Below are 20,992 nucleotides of genomic sequence, written 5' to 3'. Positions count from 1 at the left end.
AATGGTGTCAGGTTCAGTGTTTGAGATAGAGGAGATGGGAGACGAATTGTTTCTTGGGTCCAAGAGAAAATGGCAGGATCTGAAACAAAAATGGAAGAAGGTCTAGAATGCTAGGTAAGGGGAAGGAGAGGGTCTCAATGGTTTTCAGGGAGAGGAGGAAGGAAATTGCACTGTGAGGGAGAGTCCTTGCTTGGGACCATGACAGGGTACTGAATGAGAGGGGCAGAGATAATCCTTCCTCTCACCCCAGCTGTAACTGGGTTTACCCAATTGCCACAACAGACCTAGTGGAGCATAGCTGGTGGGAAGGGGGAAAGAGGGGGAAGGGATGAAGAGACAGGTCTCTTGAAACACTGCATTTCCAGCATTTTTGGTTGCTGTTGTTTTTGAGGCAGAGTCTCATTCTAGCCTAAGCTGACCTGGAACTCATTATGTAGCCCATACTGGCCTCAAACTCACAGTGATCCTCCCACCTCAACTTCCTAAATGCTGGATTTAAAAGCATAAGCCACCATGCCTGACTCATTTCCAGACTTTTTGTCTACATGATAGAACAGAGATAGAACTTTACAGAAAAGGGGATAGAAAGGCAGGTGGGAACCCTCTTGGGATGATGAAATGGCATGATCATACATTTAACTGCTTGGTGCTGAATTGGGGTTACATGGTGTCATGGTCAGCCTCATGTTGCTGGAATGAACTTCCAAACCAGGCATAGTTATGGAAGGAAGGGATTTATTGAAGCTTATTGATCCAAGGGAAGTTTCATAATGGCAGAAAAAGATGGCCCCCTTTCCCAGATCCAAGTATAGAAAAAAGTCGCCACAAATACCATAAGCAAGCACACTCCAGGAACCCAGGCAAAATTTGGGCACTTTGCATATCTTGAGCTGGAAATTCCAGATCCTCCCCAGACACCTTAGGACTGGACTGAAGATCCACAGTGACACCAAATTACAAGCTTGAATAATACTCCTGAATCTTTTGGGGGACATACATTTAAACTACCACACATGGAATCAGAAACTCTCCAACTTGGGATGTCTGAGTGTTTCCACACTAGGAGGATGAGAATGTCCATGTGGCATGATGAGTGGTCATCTAGATGGTAGTAGATGGACTAAGGAGTAGCCTGTGGATATAAGAATCAAAATGGTTACTGAGGGCTGGAGAGATGGCTTAGTGGTTAAGACACTTGCCTGCAAAATCCAAGGACCCATGTTCAAGCTCTCTCCAGATCCCACATAAGCCAGATGCAAGTGCAAGGTCGCACATGCCACTGGGTGGCACAAGCTTCTGGAATTCAATTGCAATGGCTGAGGCCCTAGAGCACTGTAGCAATCAGGTTCGCATTGCTGGTAGAAATCACCTGACCAAAGGCAGCTTGTGGGGGGAAAAAGAGGTTTATTTTGGCTCATATGCTCAAGGGAAAGCTCCACAATGGCAGGGGAAAACAAAGGCATCAGCACAGGGTGGCCATCACCCCCTGGCCAACATAAGGTGGACAATAGCAACAGAAGAGTGTGCCAAACACTGGCTTGGGGAAACTGGCTGTAACAACCATAAGTCCACCCCCAAACAATACACTCCCTCCAGACGGCAGTAATTCCCAAATCTCCATCAACTGGGAACCTAGAATTCAGAACACCTAAAGTTTATGGGGGACACCCGAACCAAACCACCACAAGCACCAATTCTTTCTCTCTCTCTCATGCTCTCCCTCTCTCTCTTTCCCTCTTGCTCTCACTTCTTCTTTAAAAATGGTTACTGAAAGGATAACCGGTAATTATAAAAGCCATCTGGAATTGGACATGCTCAAATGAATTGCATTAGTTAGGTAGGCAAGTTAAAGACAGAGCTGGCAGGCATTGTCATTAAAGCATCCATACTCATGAGGCTGGACAGAGGAAAGATCTCAGAAAACATGAGCCCTTGCATACAGAAGAATGATTACCTCAGAGAAAAGAAGCAAGATCATATATATGATTGAGAGAGAGAGAGAGAGATATCTAGCTTTAAAAGGAATATGTCTAAAAGAAATATGACTCAGAACAAGGGGTGTTCTCTGCTCAGCATGCCACAAAGATATCAAGCCATACGCAGAGAAAGAAAACAGGTTGGCTTTGTGTGTGGGGTGGAGGGGGCCTGACCCTATGAGTCTGTGCGTGCCAGGCATTGCAGCTACTTTCTCTTTACTGGGACAAAAACCTGACCAGAGAGAGGCAGCTTATGAGAGGAAAAGGTTTATTTTAGGCTTACAGAATCCAGGGGACATTCCACTGGGGTAGAAGAGGCTGGCTCACTTCTATAGATTTATAACAGAGAACCACCACCAAACAGCCTGTAAACATAAACAGCCAGAGCTCCCAGGATTCTGGACACACCTTAATACTGGATTTAAGATCCGCCCCCCAGTGACACCTCCTTCAGCAGGATGCTTGAGGCTTAAATTGCAAGCTTAATCAAAATGCCTCCAGGGCTGGAGAGATCTTAACGGTTAGGGTGCTTGCTGGAAAAAGCCAAAGGACCAGGTTCGATTCCTTGTGACCCACATAAAGCCAGATGCACAAAGTGGTACATGTATCTGGATTTCATTTGCAGTGGCTAGAAACCCTGTTGTGCCCATTCTCTCTCTTTTTCTCTCTGCCTTTTCCCCTCTCTGTATCTCAAATAAATAAATAATTTTTAAACTCTTAATTTAAAAAAATACCTCAGGGCTGGAGAGATGGCTTAGCGGTTAAGCGTTTGCCTGTGAAGCCTAAGGACCCCGGTTCGAGGCTCGGTTCCCCAGGTCCCACGTTAGCCAGATGCACAAGGGGGCGCATGCATCTGGAGTTCGTTTGCAGAGGCTGGAAGCCCTGGCACGCCCATTCTCTCTCTCTCCCTCTATCTGTCTTTCTCTCTGTGTCTGTCGCTCTCAAATAAATAAATAAATAATTAAAAAAAAAATACCTCAGAACAGACATGATGGCACATGTCTTTAATCCAGCACTTGGGAGGCAGAGGTGGGAGGATTGCTGTGAATTTGAGGCCAGCCCGAGACTACATAGTGAATTCCAAGTGTCAGCCTGGACTACAGCAAGACCCTACTTCGAAAAAAACAAACCAAACCAAAAAAAAAAAAAAAAAAAAAAAACCCTCTCAGACTGCCAAGGTGGTGGCACTCTAGAATACTAGAATCTTGGCACATGCCCCTAATTCCATACACTCATGACCTAGAATTCACTATGTAGTCTCAGGCTGTTCTCGAACTTAGTGATCCTCCTACCTCTGCCTCCTGAGTGCAGGAATTAAAGGCATGTATACTACCACACCCAGCATATATATAGAGAGAGAATGCATACTCCAGGGCCTCTAGGCACTGCAAATAAACTCCAGAGGCATGCACCACACCACTTTGTGCATCTGGCTTTACATGGGTACTGGGGAATTGAACTCTGGTTGTTAGGCTTTACAAGCAAATGCCTTAAATGCTGAACCATCTCTTTAGCACAAACTCATGAGTTTTGAAGCTTGGTATTCAGCTGATGCCAATTTGGTAGGTGGAGCCTTGCTGGGGGTGGGCTTAGGGGTGTTATAGCCAGAGCTGTTTCTGTTTTCCTCCCATTCTGCAAGAAGATGATGTCCAGCCTCTGCTCATGCCATGCTTTCCCTGATATCATGAAGCTTCCCCTCAAGACTACAAGCCAAAATAAACTTTCCTCCCATTAATGGCTCTTGTTCAGGTGTTCTGTCCCAGCAACATGAAGGTAACTACAAGAGTTCATTGAAGTTTCTATAAAAGTGAAATAACTATGAAAACTTGGAGATGGGCATGGTGGCACATGCCTTTAATCCCAGCACTCTGGAGGCAGAAGTAGAAGGATCACTGTAAATTCGAGGCCAGCTTGAGAGTACAGAGTAGTTCCAGGTCAGCGTGGGCTATGGTGAGATCCTATCTCAAAAAAAATAAATAAATGAATAAATAAATAATAAAATAAAAGTAAAAAATCTTGGCTTAGAAAGGTAAGAAATGTAATAACCTAGTATTATTTTCATGTGCATCTTAATTAAGATTAAGATTAGCCACATTTTTATTGTGTATGTGTGGTTGTGGGCACGAACATGCCATGGTGAATATGTGAAGGTCTGAAGACAACCTCGGAGTGTTTGTCCTTTTCCCTCTGCCTTTCTTGGGACTGGTATCCCTTGTTTATTTATTTGCTGCTTGACTTCATGTGCACCACTGTAACTTGTTTGAGTTCCCAGATTCTCCCTGCTATAGGCACTTTAGGATTTTGATAGGTGTGCCACTTTGCATCTGGCTTTACGTGGGTGCTAAGGAGTCGAGCTTGGACCAGCAGGCTTACAAGCAAACGTCTTTAGCGGCTAAGCCATCTCTCTAGCCCCTAGAACGTTTTTGATTTGTTTCTTTTTTTTATTTTTTATTTATTTATTTTTTTGGTTTTTCGAGGTAGGGACTCACTCTAGCCCAGGCTGACCTGGAATTCATGGAACTCATGGCGATCCTCCTACCTCTGCCTCCCAAATGCTGGAATTAAAGGCATGTGCCACCACGCCCGGCCCCTAGAACGTTTATGATGTTGGCAAAAGGGAAGTGCTCAATGGAGGGCAGGGCGTGTATCAGCTGTGGTCAGTTTTAGCTTTCTAGGTAGTAAAAACCTGGAGGAGAGCTGGGCGTGGTGGTGTATGCCTTTAATCCCAGCACTTGGGGAGGCTGAGGTAGGAGGACCCACTGTGAGTTCAAAGGCCAGCCTGAGACTTCCTTCCAGGTCAGCAAGATCCTACCTCGAAAAACCAAAAACCAAAAACCAAAAAAAAAAAAAAAAAGAAGAGGAAAAGAAAAAAAAGCTGGGGCTGGAGAGATGGCTTAGCATTTAAGGCACTTGCCTAAGAAGCCTAGAGACCCGGGTACCCAGGTTCAATTCTCCAGTGCCCATGCAAACCACATGCACAAGGTGGCACCAAGAGTCTGGAGTTTGTTTGCAGTGACACCCATTTCCTCTATCCACCTCTCTCTCTTTCTCTCAAATTAATTAATTAATTTAACAACAAAAAAAAAGCTGGATGAGTGGAATGGCCAGAAGTTTGAAACCTGCTTTGCTGAGCTCCTGCAATTTCCCCATCGCTGTTAGTCCAAATCCCAGGCAGGTGACGCGCTGCACCAGGTTCCTGCTCGGGCCCCACCCCGACCCCCAGCCGGCTCCCTTGGCCACGCCCCCCGCACGGGGTGTGGGCGGGGCTACGGGCGGAAGGGCACGGAAGGCGGTGACGCGCTCGCGGCTCGGGAGGAAGCTGGGGCGCCGGTGGCGGCCGCGAGTAGGCCGGACAGCCCGTCGCTGGCCGGGTTCTCCCCGGCGTGGGCGTGGACGTGGGCGAGGAAGGGGAGGCCGCGGCCCCGGCGTCCGGGAGGGGCCGCAGGGTGAGGCGGTGGCAGGCGCGAGGAACGCAGGTAAGCCGGGGCTCGGGGGCGGCGATGGCCCGGGCAGACACGGCCCGCGCCAGCTCAGCGCCCGGAGGCCCCGAGCCGGGCCCTCCCCCACCGCTCGCTGCGAGCCCCGGGGAGGAGCTCGTCGGCGGCCACCGCCGCCTTTCTTGCTCCCGGATCCGAAGCTTGCATCGCAGACCTGACAGCACGAGCCCCCGCCGCCTCTTCCCTTCCCTTCCCTTCCCTTCCCGGAGCCGGCGGGGGGGAAGAACGCTGCTCCGGGCCCCGTGCATCCTGGAAGTCTCTGGATTTTCTTCCTACAGCTCTGCTTGCTTCCTGCCCACCACGCTCACGAGACGCTTTCGGGGGAAGGGCTGGAAGTACTTGGACTCGAGGGGTCGTGGAGGGCCTCCCCCTCCCCCCCTCTCTCTCTCCTGTCTGCTGGGCAGCGTAGCATGAACCCTGTTTGCACACGAAGGACGTGGGAGCTTGCACTTTGGAGGCCTAGAAGCCCAGTTGAAGTGCTGCACGAACCCGTTTGATCCTGTGGGTCAAATTCACCGCCTGCCCAGCGGGGTTTTCTTAACATTTACAAAGTGATGGGGAGAAATGAATGGGTGTTGTGGAAAACTACATAAGACACCGTTTAAGAATATTTGGAGTACTTGGTTGGTTCCTTATGATGGTATTTTTGCCATTTATCCAGAATAAGCTTGGGATGCAGCAGGGTATCAGATCGTGTGTGATCAGAACTTGTCTGCGGTCTGTGCTTTGGGTGAATAACATCAGGAAGAAAATCTCTCCTAGCCAGCCAGATAGGTCATGTTCATTGATAATTGGTATGTGAACAATAACTTAAACCAACTTTTTCCGCTTTATCTAAGGCAGCTTTTGTGCAGTTGGCTGTTAATCTAGGAGATACTTAGTGGACTCATTGGCCCACTTGAAAAGGAGTCCCTCCCCCTCATATGTTATTTATTTACTTATTTGAAAGAGAGAATGGGCGCGCCAAGGCCTCTAGCCAGTGCAAATGAACTCCACACACAGGTGCCACCCTGTGTGTCGACTTTAAGTGGATACCAGAGAATCTAATCTGGGTCCTTCGGCTTTGCCGCTAAGCCATCTCTCCAGCCCTCAATACTTTGCTAATTTTTTTTTTTTAATTTACAAGCAGAGACAGATAGAAGAGAGACAGAATTAGAATGGGTAGGCCAGGATCTCCAGCCGCTGCAAACTTAACTCCAAATACATGTGCCACTTAGTGCACCTAGCTTTATGTGGGTACTGGGGAACAGAGCACAGGTCATTAGGCGTTGCACTTAACTTTTTTTTTTTTTTTTTTAAGGCACAGTTTCACTGTAGCTGCGGCTGTCCCAGGGGCTTTTGCTGACAGTGATCCTTCTTACCTCAGCATAAATTAAAGATGTGTGCCACCACGCCCAGTTTACAATTTTTAAGTTAATTTGAGGAGTTAAGCCTTCCTGTGTAGTAGAGGGAATGTTCCCCACTCTGTTGTATACTGTACACCAAATCAGAGGAGAGAGGAAGAAAGTGTCTTGATGAGTAGCACTTGCTCTTTAGGCAGACTAAGGTTGTATTCCTTGCCTCAGTAAGGAATGGTGTTGGCTACAATTCACTATGTCAAGTACACACTTCATTGTACTTCCTTTGATGTGAAAATATTTGGCCATGGGTGGGGTGAGGTACAGTGGACTTCTGATAGAGGTGGCCATATGTTTGCTTGTTCTTTTTTTCTTTTTTGTGGGTTTTTTTGAGGTAGGGTCTTACTCTAGCCCAGGCTGACCTGGAATTTACTATGTAGTCTCAGGGTGGCCTTGAACTCAAAGTGATCCTCCTACCTCTCCCTCTCCAATGCTGGGATTAAAGGTGTGTGCCACCACATCTGGCTGTTTGCTTGTTCTTAATCCATGGTTTCTTATCTTGCTCATATGACCTCAGCCTCCTGAGTACTGGGATTATAGACATACACTACCACAGGCGACCTAAAATACGCATAAATGATAATGTTTCCATGGTTTTTCTGTCTTTGTTTTTTCGAGGTACAGTCTTACCCTAGCACAGGTTGGCCTGGGTCTCACTCTGTAGTCCCAGGCTGGCCTCAAACTCACAAGGATCCTCCTACCTCTGCCTCCTGAGTGCTGGAATTAAAGGTGTGCACTACCACGCCCCCTATTTCCTTGGTTCTTGAAAGGTTATAAAAACCTATCAAAAAGCTAGGCATGGTGGCACACGCCTTTAATCTCAGCACTTTTGGAGGCAGAGGTAAGAGGATAGTCATGAGCGTGGCCATCTTGAGACTGCATAGTGAGTTCCAGGTGAGCCTGGGCTGAAAGGAGACCCTACCTCGAAAAACAAACAAAAAACCAAATAACAATTTATAAGAAGTAATATGATCTTGGGTCAGGAATATGGCTTAATTTGGTAGAGTACTTGCCTAGCATGCAAGAAATCTTGCATTTTATCCCTAGTTCTGCATAAGCCAGGAATGGTGGTACACACCTGAAGTTTCAGCATTCAGGTTCAGAAGTTCAAGATTATTGGCTACACAGCCAGTTCCAGGCAAGTCTGGGCTGCGCAGGACCCTGCCTTATATATAGATGATTGATGGATGGATGGATCAATCGGTAGAATAATGATAGATAGGCTGGGGAGATGGTTTAATGGTTAAGGCACTTGCCTGCAAAGCCAAAGGACCCAGGTTCGATTCACCAGGACCCACATAAGCCAGATGTACAAGGTGGTACATACGTCTGGAGTTTGTTTGCAGGGCTAAAGGCCCTGGCACACCCATTCATTCATTCTCTCACGCTCTGCTTCTTTCTCAAATAAATAAAATATTTTTTAAAAAGAATAATGATAGGTAATGATCATATACAAATAGAAAGACAATATGTATGTAATTTCAGCAACAAAATCTAAGCAACATCAAGAAATTTCAGCCAGAAGTAGTGACTTAGGCCTGTAATCTCAGCACTAAGAGGCTAAAGCTGGAGGATTCCTATGAGTTTTAGGCCAGCCTGGATTAGCTAGTAAGTTCAAAATCAAGTACTGTCCTGAAAAGTAAGGAGGGAGAGAGGAAGGAGATGAATAAAAAGACTCCTTAAGAGGACTTGTTTTCCCGTATGGGTTTACTCACTATGAAGCTTGAGCTAGAACTGACTGACTCAAGGTTGCTTGTTAGGAAAGCAAGAGAAAAAACCTAGTAAGGTCGTTGGGCTGAGCCTCTATAAACTTGAAATGTGACACTTCATTTGTATTGTATCTAGGTTTCACATGTTGCCTGAGAAATGTTTGTTTTTTAATCCTAACAATCCCCTCTGTTCACCCTAGTGGAGACTGAACCTGGGGCCTCAAGCATAATAAATTTACAACTAACCTACAACTCAGCCCTCCAGAAACCCTTTTTTGTCTTTCTCAGACTGGCCTGAGACTCACTTCAGTCCTTCTACCTCAGCCTCCTGGGCCCTTGGAATTAAAAGTGTTTCCATCATGCCCAGCTGAGAAGCTTTGTAAAACATAACAAATTCCATATTGAAAATAATTTCCCTTAGAACTCTGTACGACAGTTCTCCTTTCAAAATTTTAAAATTTATTTTCAGTTCTACTTTTTTTTCTCTAGTTTCTCCTCTTAGTTATTTTTCAAGGCAGGGCCTTGCCATGCAGTGCACGCTGTCCTTGAACTTCCTGTCTAAGCTTTCCAAAAAAGACTTGTATTAGACAATTGGAACCATAGCTAGCCCAGTCAGTTATTTCTTAGAGAAGTTGCAGATCTATTTTATTTGGGAGGGGAGGTTTCAAGGTAAGGTCACCCTCTAGCCCAGGCTGACCTGGAATTTACTGTGTGGTCTCAGGGCCTTGAACTCTCAGTGATCCTCCTGCCTCTGCCTTCCAAGTGCTGGGATTAAAGGAGTACGCCACCACACATGGCTCTTCTATATTTATTATGTGAAATTCTGTGTAGGGAAGAGTTATACCTTATTTTGTCAGCTTTTTAAAAAATATATATTTATTTATTTTTGAGGACAAATCCAGGCTTACCTTGAACTCATTTTGGAAGCAAGTGGCTTTAACCACTGAGCCATCTCCTCAGCCCAAGATCTTGCTTGTAGCACACCAGGGCTGTCCTTGAAGTCATGGGATCCTCCCACCTAGGTCTTCCCCAGTGCTAGGACTAAGGGTGTGAACCGCCAGCACACCTGGCTTTTATTTTGTTTTTAAAAAGTTAAATGAGGGCATGGTGGTGCATGCCTTTAATCCCAGCACTTGGGGGGGGCGGAGGTAGGAAGTTCACTGAGTTTGAGGCCACCCTGAGACTACATAGTGAATTCCAGGTCAGCCTGAGCTACAATGAGACCTTACCTCAGAAAAACCAAAAAAAAAAAAAAAAAAAGAAAGGCAGGTGGTGATGCACATCTTTAATCCCAGCACTTGGGAGGCAGAGGTAGGAGGATAGCCATGAGTTCAAGGCCACCCTGAGAGTACAGAGTTAAATCCAGGTCAGCCTGAGGCAGAGTGAGATCCTACCTTGAAAAATCAAAAAAAAGTTAAATGAGTCTTTTTAAAAAACATTCTTTTATATATATATATGTGTGTATATATATAAATTATACACACACACACCTATAAATTTGAGAAAGTATGGGCATGCCAGGGTCTCTTGCCACTGGAAACAAATTCGTGACACATGTACCCCTTTGGCTTTATGTGGATACTGTGGAATTGAACCAAAGTCTTCAGGCTTTACTAGCAGGTGCCTTTAACTGCTGAACCATCTTTCCAGCCCTTTATCAGCTTTAAAATTACTAAATATTTGTTATTTGGGGTTTTAACTCATATGCTAGTTGGTCCATGGTTGGTTGGTTGGTTGGTTTTTTTTGGCCACTTTGCATCTTCAAGTGATGTGTCCTTACTTTCTGAGCCCTGGGTGCTTTCTGGCACCATGGTGATTTTCCAGGCTCATCTGTCTTGTGCTTTCTCTGTCCCAGCTCTGGAACTCTGAACTCAGCCATTTCTTCCTCCACTGGCCTCCCTTTGTCTCATCTTTCTCTCATCCCTCTGTTCTCCTCCTCTTCCCTTTATTTGGGGCTGGGTTGCCTTTCAATTTACTGTCTAGCCAAGGATGACCTTGAACTCCTGATCCTCCTACTTTAGCCTCCAGATGCTGGAATTACAAACTGGAGTCACCATGAAGGGCTCATCAGTTTCTTTAAGCAGCCCCAGGGATTCCGTCTGCCCTTCCCCAGTGCTGGGGTTACTAGTGCGCACTACCATATACAGCCTTTGACATGCACGCTGGGGCTTGTGGCTCAGGGTCTCATGCTTGCACACAAGCGCTTTACCCACTGAACCCTCCAGCTCTGTCTGCCACTTGTCTCTTTCTCATTGTTTTAATGAATGTTTCTCCAGTGGTGAAAAACTTAGCTCTCCTCCTGCAGATCATAATTAACTAATAACTGACTTCAATGGGAAGGAAATAGCTGCCCACTGTGTAACATTTGTGTAGTGTCTTTGTCATTAGCTGTTGAGCATATAGTCAGAATGTTTTCCAGAGTCACTTTGGGTAATTTTTTTGTGGTTTTCAGTGTGTTTATATTATCGATTGGAAATATAGTAGGCTAGAGGCATAGCTTAGTGGTAGGCCCACTGGGGGGGAAAAAAAAAAGGTGAAAAAAATAGTCATTAGGCTGGGAAAATCGTTCAGTGGTTAAAGGCACTTGCTAGCAAAGCACTTGGCTTGGGGAATCAAACCAGGGCCAGCAGGCTTTGCAAGAAAGTGCCTTTAACCACTAAATGAAAAGGGGCATATAGAGAGAATGGGTATGCAGGGATCTCTAACCACTCTAAATGAACTCCAGATGCCACCTTGTGCATCTGGCTTATGTGGGTACTGGGGAATCAAACCTGAGTCCTTAGCCTTTGCAGGCAAGTGCCTTAACCACTGAACCATCTCTTCAGCCCCTAAAGTCATTTATTTGTTTGTTTCTCAAGGTAAGGTCTTCCTCTAGCCCAGGTTGCACTACAATTCACTCAGGGTGGCTTCAGACTTCTGGCCATCCTCCTACCTCTGTCTCCCACTTTCTGGGATTGAATGTCTAAAGTCATTTTTAAGAAAAGGGTTTTGGGGGCTGGGGAGATGGCTTAGTGGTTAAATGCACTAGCTTGCAAATCTTCCTACTTTTTTTTCTTTTGAGGCAAGCCCAACAGACTGCCTTTTTTATTAATTTTTTTATTGACAACATCCATAATTGTAAACAATATCCCAAGGTAATTCCCTCTCTCCCCCCCTTTCCCCATTGAAACTCCACTCTCCATCATATCCCCTGCCCCTCTCAATCAGTCTCTCTTTTATTTTGATGTCATGATCTTTTCCTCCTCTTATGATGGTCTTGTGTAGTAGTGTCAGGCACTGTGAGGTCATGGATATCCAGGTCATTTTTTGTATGGAGGAGCACATTGTAAGGGGTCCTACCCTTCCTTTGGCTCTTACATTCTTTCCTCCACCTCTTCCAAAATGGACCCTGAGCCTTGGAAGGTGTGATAGAGATATGGCAGTGTTGAGCACTCCTCTGTCACTTCTTCAGATGCCTACTGAGTCATCCCAAGGTCACTGCCATCTGAAAAGAGAAGCTTCTCTAACCAAAAGTGAGACTAGCATTAATATATGGGTATGAACATTAAGAGAAGTGCTTACTGGGCACTTTGGTGAGCACAATATATACATTTAGCCAAACGCCAGCAGACATTACACCCCTAGGGCTCAGGACTACCCCTGTTGTAGGTTTTCAGTATCAGGGATGTATTCCCTTCCATGGAGTGGGCCTGTAATCCAATTAAGAGAGGGGTTGGTTTCCCCTATAACAGACGTGCCACTATTGCACCTGTTGGCTCATTTGGCCTGCCTGGCCAAATTTAAGGCTTGCAGTGTCCACTGTTGAGTATCTTCACTGGTGATTTCTCCTCATACATGGAACTGCATGCTGTGTGGCTTTTTCCAGCTTTATGTCAGCTATTTTGTTTTTGTTTTTGTTTTTTAATGAGGGAAAGAGGAGAGAATTAGCATGCCAAGGCCTCCAGCCACTGATGCATGTACAACCTTTCGTGCTTGCATCGCCCTATGTGTCTGGCTTATGTGGGACCTGGAGAGTCAACATGGGCCCTCAGACTTCGCAGGCTTAACAGCTGAGCCATCTTTCCAGACTTTTTTTTTTTTTTTTTTTAGCTTAGCTTGCTACTTTTTAACCTTAGCAGGCTGGTGATTCTTGGTTGTTAAAGTCATTTTTTCCCCCAAGGTAGGGTCTCACTCTAGCCCAGGCTGACTTGAAATTCACTAATATAGTGTACGGGTGGTCTTGAACTACCAGTGATCTTACTACCCCTTCCTCCTGAGTGCTGGGATTGAAGGTGTGTACCATCACACCCAGTCCTATAAAGACCCCCTTTTAAAAAAAAATTAAATTATGAGATAGAGAAAGAATAGGTACACCATGGCCTCCAGCCACTGCAAAGAAACTCCAGATGTATGTACCACTTTGTGATTACGTAGGTCCTGGGAAACTGAACCTGGGTCCTTTGGCTTTACAGGCAAGTGACTTAACCACTAAGCCATCTCTCCAGCCCTAAAGTCACTTTTAAGAATAGCATTTTACGGATGGGGAGATAGCTTAGTGGTAAAAGGTACTTGCTTGGAATGTCTGATGGCCTGGGTTAAATTTCTCAGTGCCCATGTAAAATCAGATGCACAAAGTGGCACCTCATCTGGAGTTCATTGGCAGCAGCAAGAGGCTGTGATGTGTCATTCTCTGTCTCCAAATAAATAAATAAATACTAAAAAAATTTTTTTTTTTAAAAAAAAGGACTTTGGGGCTGCATGGTTTCAAATGCCTTTACCCTAGCACTTGTGTGGTGGAGATAGAGAATCACTGTGAATTCCAGGCCAGCCTGTGCTAGTGTGACCCTGCCTCAAAAACAAAACAAACAGGGCTGGAGAGATGGCTTAGTGGTTAAGGTGATTGCCTCCAAAGCCCAAGAACTCAAGTCTGAATCTCTAGGTCTCATGCAGCCAGATGTACAGTGACACAGGCACACAAAGTCACATGTGCACAGGGAGTGCATGCATATTGAATTCGTCCCCAGTGGCCGAAGGCCCTGGCGCACCCATTCTCATTGGCGTGCTCTCTCTCTCTCTCAAAATAAATGACAGTAATAAACAAAGCATGGGGGTTTTGGTGTAGTTCAGTAGTAAAACACATGTTTGCCATGCATGAGGCCCTCAGTTCAGTCCCTACCACAACATATACAGCATCAGCAACCAAAAACTCCCAGAATAACTACTAAAAGCTACTGGGAAATTTTGAACACACAGGACTTAACCAAATTTGGGGCAAACTAGGGGTCATGCTAGACCATTTGTGCTAGAATATCTGTATCTGAAGGGTTTTCTTATAGATGTAAACAGTTGTCTGTAGAAAATCTGCTTGGCTAGATAAGAGACAGCTAAGGTTCTGGAAGATGAGTGGAAAAAAGTATGGGAGTCAACTATTCACTAAAATTTCCTCTTCAAACTATCTGGAGTCCCTTTTTTAGGGACCTTTATTTCCCTTTCTTTTTTTTTTTTTTTTTTTTTTTGAGGCAGGGTGTCACTGTAGCTTAGCACAGGCTGGCCTAGAGCTCACTTTGTAGTCCCAGGTTGAACTCGATCCTCCCTGTCTGTTTTCTTCCACTTTCCTTCCTTCCTTCCTGTCTTTTCATTCTTTCAGCAGTGCCTCGCTCTATCCCAGCCTGACCTCAAACTCAGAGTGCCTCCTGAATGCTAGGTTTATAGGCTTGAGCCACCATACCTAACTTGTGGGGTTTTTTTGTTTGTGTTTTCCAAGGCAGCATCTCACTCTCATTCTAGCCCAGACTCACAGCAATCCTCCTACCTCTGCCTCCCAAGTGCTGGGATTAAAGGTATATATGCCACCACACCTGACTTTGTTTTCTTTAACTTCAGAGTACCCTATAGTGTAAAGTAATTGTTCAGGCCTTTTTGTCTAGGCTTTATCAAGTGTCATTTGTGAATTTTTTTTCTTTAAATCATCCCCCACCCATCCCCAAGGGATGGGTGTCCTCATTAAAGGCTATAGGATGAGGTGGGTGAGGGGAAAGCTCAGTGTGATTCATTTACCCTAGTTTAGTTGGGCCCTCAACTATGCCTAACTGCTGGTCCATTATCTCTCCAAATGGGAAACTAGTTGGGTTAGGAGAAAGCATCTGGGATCTAGCTTATTCAGAAATTTCAGCTCATCTTTTCAAGCTCCACCCATACTCTTGACCATCCTAGTTTTGTGGGGTGTGTGTGTGTGTGTGTGTGTGTGTGTGTGTGTGTGTGTGTGTGTTTTGTTTTTAACTTTCAGGGGACATAGAACCTACTTCGTGGCTTTGGAAATCAACACTTTGAGCCTGCTAAGTCTGTTGCTCATCTACTGCTTCTTTCAAAAACAAAAATTATTGTACTTATCTGTTCTTTGATCTTGAGAAGTGTTGTTGCCTTCTTTTTTATTTTTAACAAATCCTCTATGCAGTATAGGAGGGCCATGAACGTTGGCTCTCCTGCCTGTGTCTCCTAAATGTTATGCTGGGGTTACTAGGTGTGCACACCAGATTCAGTGATTTTTGCCTTTTAAAAAAAAATCCATGGCCTGGAGAGATGGTTGAGCAGTTAAGCACTTGCTTGTGAAGCCTAAGGACCCTGGTTCAAGTCTCGATTCCCCAGGTCCCACGTTAGCCAGATGCACAAGAGGACGCACACCTCTGGAGTTCGTTTGCAGAGGCTGGAAGCCCTGGTGCACCCATTCTCTCCCTCTCTCTCTGCCTCTTTCTCTCTCTGTCTATCACTCTCAAATAAATAAAAATAAACAAAAACAAAAATTTTTAAGAAAAAATCCAGGGCTGGAGAGATGGCTTAGAAGTTAAGACGTTTGCCTACAAAGCCATGGGATCCCAGTTCTCTTCTTCAGGCCCACGTAAGCCAGGTGCACAAAGGAACACATGCATCTGGAATTTGTTTGCAGCAGCTAGAGGCCCTGGCGTGCCAATTCTCCCCCCCTCCCTCCCCCTCTCTCCCTCCCCCTCTCTCACTCTCTTTCTCTCTCTCTCTCTCTTCCTCCCCCCCCCTTTCTTTCTCTTTCTCTCAAATAAATAAATAAAATCTTTTTTAAAAATCCAATCACTGGGCTGGAGAGCTACATACAGAGCCTAACAACCCATGTTTGATTTCCCAGTAGCCACTTAAAGCCAGATGTGCAAAGTGGCGTATGTGTCTGGAGTTGGTTTGCAATGGCTAGATGCTGTGGCATGCCCATTCTCACTCTGTTTCTCTTCTCTCTGTCTCCTTGCAAATAAATAAATAAATAAAATATATATTTTTTTTAAGTCTCTCTCTGCCTGTATGTAGGGAGAGGAGGCTCTTTTTTTTTTTTTTTTTTATTTGAGAGCGACAGACACAGAGAGAAAGACAGATAGAGGGGAGAGAGAGAATGGGCGCGCCAGGGCTTCCAGCCTCTGCAAACGAACTCCAGACGTGTGCGCCCCCTTGTGCATCTGGCTAACGTGGGACCTGGGGAACCGAGCCTCAAACCAGGGTCCTTAGGCTTCACAGGCAAGCGCCTAACCGCTAAGCCGTCTCTCCAGCCCTAAATAAAATATTTTTAATAGGGTTGGGAAGATGGCTCAACTTTTAAAGACACAAATCAGTAAATACAAATTTTAAAGTATAGTCATTTGTATCAGTGGGATTTGGAGAACCTGAATAAAACATCAGGTTAGCCTCTTTTTTTCCCCAGAAAACTAATGCATAGAAAAATAATATTCCATTGTGTGAAAGAGAAATTGCATGTATGAATGAGTGGCTTTTGGTTTCCTCTTCCTCTGGCCTTCATTTTACAATGAATGAATCTCTAAAAGTCACCTAGAATTTTTCTTGTGACTCTGCCTTGTGTACGTAGACAGACCCAGAAAGTGAGGTCTTGTTAGTGTGCTCTCCTCTTCCTTCCATCCCAGTTTTCATCACAGTGGAAACCTTGGTTGGGTATATATGTATGCATGCATGTGTCCTCTTATGATGTATGATGTCATTATATCTGATAGAATAAATTGAAGTGCATTTGCCCTTTTTCAGATTTCTATCTTAATTGCTGTATCTCTGTATGCCATAATTTTTACATACAAATGTAACTGTTTAAAACATTTTTTTTTCTTTGCAGCTGTATCCAGTTCTCATTATGAATCAGAAAAATGAGAAAACCGAGGAAATTTTTATGGAAGAAAGGAATCCACTTAGCCTTGTCTGAAAAATGGAGTAATAGGTCTGGAAGCTTTAAGAAATTCCATTTTCCCCAACACTTGTGTGTTCTGAAAGCTAAGCCCATCATTTGTCATAGACAGTTGAAGCATTTCCAGTGTATTAGGAAGGCTCTTCAAATCCAGAAAACGTGGATCCAGGATGAACCCCTTTGTACAAACACCAAGTCCAGTGTGGGTGCCCAAAATGTTAATACTTTGTACTCTGAAGTAAAAGGAAAGGACACTAAGCATTTAATTTCTTCCTCACGGACTCTTCTGAAACTCCATGCAGTTAAGTTGCTGTCGTCAGCAAAGCAGGACCATGAATACGGCAGAGAGAAACGACTCCTGAAGGCAGTTGCTGACTTAGCAGCAAATACTGTTTTAGGTCAGGCCAATGGTCATAGACCTAGGACAGAGCCTCAAGCTTCTGACTTTCCCATGAAGTTCATCAGGGAAAGCCAAAGTCCGGGTGAGAGTGGGAAGATTGTAGTCACCTTGAGCAAACAGAAGAGAAAGCGCTTTTGTTTTGGCTGCTACCAAGGCCTCGAGCACCACCTGAATGGGGGACCCTTAATTACAAAAAAGTTCCAACATAATCAGTATCGAAGAATAAAAGTGTCTCCTCTTATGATGTATGAGAAATTATCCATGATTAGATTTCGGTATAGGATTCTCAGATCCCAGCACTTGAGAACAAAAGGTAGAATTTGCAAGCTAAGAAAAGCCCAGCGAAGCTGGGTGCAAAAGGTCACAGGAGACCATCAAGAGACCCTTAGGGATAACACTGAGGGTGGCACTTGCAGCCCAGTCCTTTCCCCAGAACCTAAAGATCCTTGCCCGCATCAGTCATACTTTCCAGATATGGACGGCAGTGTTTTGGTGACGGGAAAGAACTCTCATATGCCTGATGGCCACACTAAAGGAAGTCCTTTCTTGGACAAGGAGCACAGTTTAGATGAAGCATTCCCCCACCAACAGAATGGCAGTGCTGCATACTCCTGGGACCAGTCAGCCTCTTCTCCTAAGTGGGACTCTACAGAGCAAATTAGTGAAACCCCCTTATCAGAACTTCCTTCTAATAACAGATTCGCCTCAGAAACTGAAAGAGCAGTTTTGACTCTGGGTCAGGAAAGTGGAACAAGTGCTGTCAGTGATGACAGAGTAAAGCTGTCGCTGTCTGGAGCAGCTCAGTCTGTGAGTAGTGCAGATGGGTCTGTGTCTCAAGAGGCTGCTCAGACTGAGAACTCCTATCAGATGGAGGAGGATGGATCTCTCAAGCAGAACATTCTGAGTTCTAAGTTGCTGGACCATCCTTACTGTAAAAGTCCACTAGAAGCTCCCCTGGTATGCAGTGAAGTCAAACTAGAAAATCAGGTAGAAGGTGGCAAGAACAATGAGAAAGCATCTCCAGTGGACGATGAGCAGCTGTCAGTCTGCCTTTCTGGTATGTACTCTGCTTTATTGTCCAAACTATGGCCCACACTCACTGTCCATTATCCTTTCTGGAAGAATCTTGGTTTTTCCTCCCACACATGGTTTAAACCAGACATGGTAGCTCACACCCTTAGTCCCAGTATTTGGGAGGCTGAGATAGTAGGATCACCATGAATTTGAGGCCAGCCTCAGCTACGAAATGAGTTCCAGGTCAGCCTAGGCTAGAGTGAGACCCTACCTCCAAAAAATAAAAATTAGGGGGCTGGGGAGATGGCTCAGTGGTTAAAGGTGCTTTCTTACAAAGCCTGCCGACCTGGGTTTGATCTCCCCAGTACCCACATAAATCCAGATGCATGAAGTTTCAAATGCATCTGGAGTTTGTAGCAGTTAGAGGCCCTGACACACTTTAAAAATTTTTTATTTTAATTTTTATTTATTTATTTGAGAGAAAGAGAGAGAATGGGTACACCAGGGCCTCTGGCCACTGCAAATGAACTCGAGACACATGTGCCACCCTGTACATCTGGCTTAGATGGCTCCTGGGGAATCAAACCTGGGTCCTTTGGTTTCATAAGCAAGTGAGTGCCTTAACTGCTAAGCCATCTCCTCAGCCTAGGCCTGGCATTCTTATATTCTCTTTTTCTCCCTTCCTCACCCCTCTCTAATACATACATATATATACACACACACACATATGTGTATATATATGTATAAATGTACATATATATATGTGTGTATATATATATATATGTATACACACATACTAGTATACATATATATAATAGTTTTTTAATAAAGACAAAGTAGAGAAACTAATTGGGAAGAAGAAGGTTAATGTTTGGTAGGATAGGAAAAGCTATAGAAGGGTGATGAGAGATGAATATGATCAAAATACACTTTATGTATGAAATTGTCCAAAAAAGCAACACAAAAATTCAAAAAAAAAAAAAAAACCTGACTAAAGATAAATAGAACATCAGATTAGGAGTCAGTGTGTGCCAGTCAATATATATATATTTTATATGTAGTATATAGTCCCTAAACTTCTATAGCATTAGCCAGGGTTAAGTTGATACGATGCTAAGGACTGTCTCTTCTCTATGCATCTTTTTTTAAATTATTTATTTATTTGAGAGGGACAGACAGAGAAAGAGGCAGATAGAGAGAGACCAAATGGATGAGGCAGGGCTTCCAGCCACTGCAAACAAACTCCAGACACGTGCGCCCCCTTGTGCATCGGGCTAACATGGTCCTGGGGAATTGAGCCTCGAACCAGGGTCCTTAGGCTTCACAGGCAAGCGCTTAACCGCTAAGCCATCTCTCCAGCCCGTCTCTTCTCGAATGTAAGTATTCCTTATAGTTTATTTGCATATTTGAGTTACTTGTACTGAGAGGAAACCCACTGCAGCTTTGTAATTTTATTTAGTATTGCATAAACATGAAGTGTGAGTGTAGAAAGTGAATAGTTATTCCCTTGAAAACCAAGTCAAATGTTATAATGACATTCCTGAGTTGCTCCCCCTCAAGGAAAAATTAATACTGAGTTGCTCTGTGCAAGACTGCTAGAAAAAAAGATTTGCAGACCCCAGGTGTGATGGCTCATGCCTTTCATCCCACCATTCCAGGAGGCCAACGTAAGAGAGCTGCTATGAGTTCAAGGCCATTCTTTTTTTTTTTTTTTTTTTTTTTTTTTTTGGTTTTTTTGAGGTAGGGTTTTGCTTTATCCCAGGCTGACCTGGAATTCATTATGTAGTCTCAGGGTGGCATTGAACTCATGGCCATCTTATTCTTGTTTACAGAGAGCTCCAGGTCAGCCTTGTCTGGAGAGAGTCCCTGCATCAAGAAGCAAACAAAAAAAAAAAAAAAGATTTGAGGCCATTTATGAAAATCAGGTTTTTGTATTCAGATTCATTTGAAAGTATCTTTAAATTCTTCCTTCACTTTAAAAATGAGCTAAGGAGCTAGAGAGATGCCTTAGTGGTTAAGGTGTTGGCCTGCAAAGCCTAAGGACTCAAGTTCAATTCCCTAGGGCCCACGTAAACCAGGGGCACAAGGTGGCACATACATCTGGAATTCGTTTGCAGTGGCAAGAGGCCCTGGCATGCTTGTTCTCATTCTCTGTCTCTTTCAAATAAATAAATTAAAAAAAAAAAAAACTTTAAAAAGATATCATGGTGTTCTGGAGATTATAGAAAGGAAACTAAAGAAAATAACAAGGGTTGTTTTCTATGGGTGCTCAAATTAGAGGCCTGTGCTGGAGCTCAGTGGTAGAACACATGCGACTGAGACCTTCATTCAGTCCCAAGCACAGACATGAAACAGACAACTTAAGAAGGCTAAGCAAATGCCAGCCAGGGCGCTAAAACACAATATATATACTCAGAGTCTCTCAGAATTATGTGCAGTAAAATTACAGCATATTAAGATTAAGAGATAATGATATTTAGCTGCCTGCTTTGCAAGGAAGAGAGTCCTGTGTCACAATGCATTCTGTTTGGGTTAAAGATTTAAATAACTAGAGACAACAGCTCAGTGACAGAATACTTGCCCAGCATGCCTAGACCATCGGTTTGATCCTCAGCATCCCTAAAACAAAACTTTGAAACAAACACACAAAAGCTTTTATTTATTTTTTTATTTTTGCTATACTGAACATTGAACCCAGCATCTTGAGCCTATAGGTAAGCATTGTACCAGTGAGCCCCATTTCCACATCTTTGATATTTTATTTTGAAACCCGAGGTCTCATGAAATTGCTGGCACTGATTGTGAGTTTGTGATCTT

The 20,992-nt window shown here is 44.3% G+C and overlaps 1 protein-coding gene across 2 annotated transcripts in view; it reads left to right on the top strand.

Moving 5' to 3' along the window:
• Positions 1 to 5,332: 5,332 nt before the first annotated feature.
• The window catches only part of Senp5 (SUMO specific peptidase 5), a 44,988-nt gene continuing 29,328 nt past the window's right edge, over positions 5,333 to 20,992 (top strand). For both annotated transcript variants that reach the window (XM_045151287.1, XM_045151286.1), the window contains exons 1-2: positions 5,333 to 5,452; positions 16,693 to 18,218. In XM_045151287.1, the coding sequence (XP_045007222.1) occupies positions 16,724 to 18,218 (1,495 nt within the window). In that variant the 5' untranslated portion in view covers positions 5,333 to 5,452; positions 16,693 to 16,723. The remainder of the gene's footprint in view (positions 5,453 to 16,692; positions 18,219 to 20,992) is intronic.

Source organism: Jaculus jaculus, chromosome 5, assembly GCF_020740685.1.
Source record: "Jaculus jaculus isolate mJacJac1 chromosome 5, mJacJac1.mat.Y.cur, whole genome shotgun sequence".
Classification (NCBI taxonomy): domain Eukaryota; kingdom Metazoa; phylum Chordata; class Mammalia; order Rodentia; family Dipodidae; genus Jaculus; species Jaculus jaculus.
Note: the sequence above shows the minus strand (reverse complement) of the source record. Positions and strands in the feature narration are given on the sequence as shown.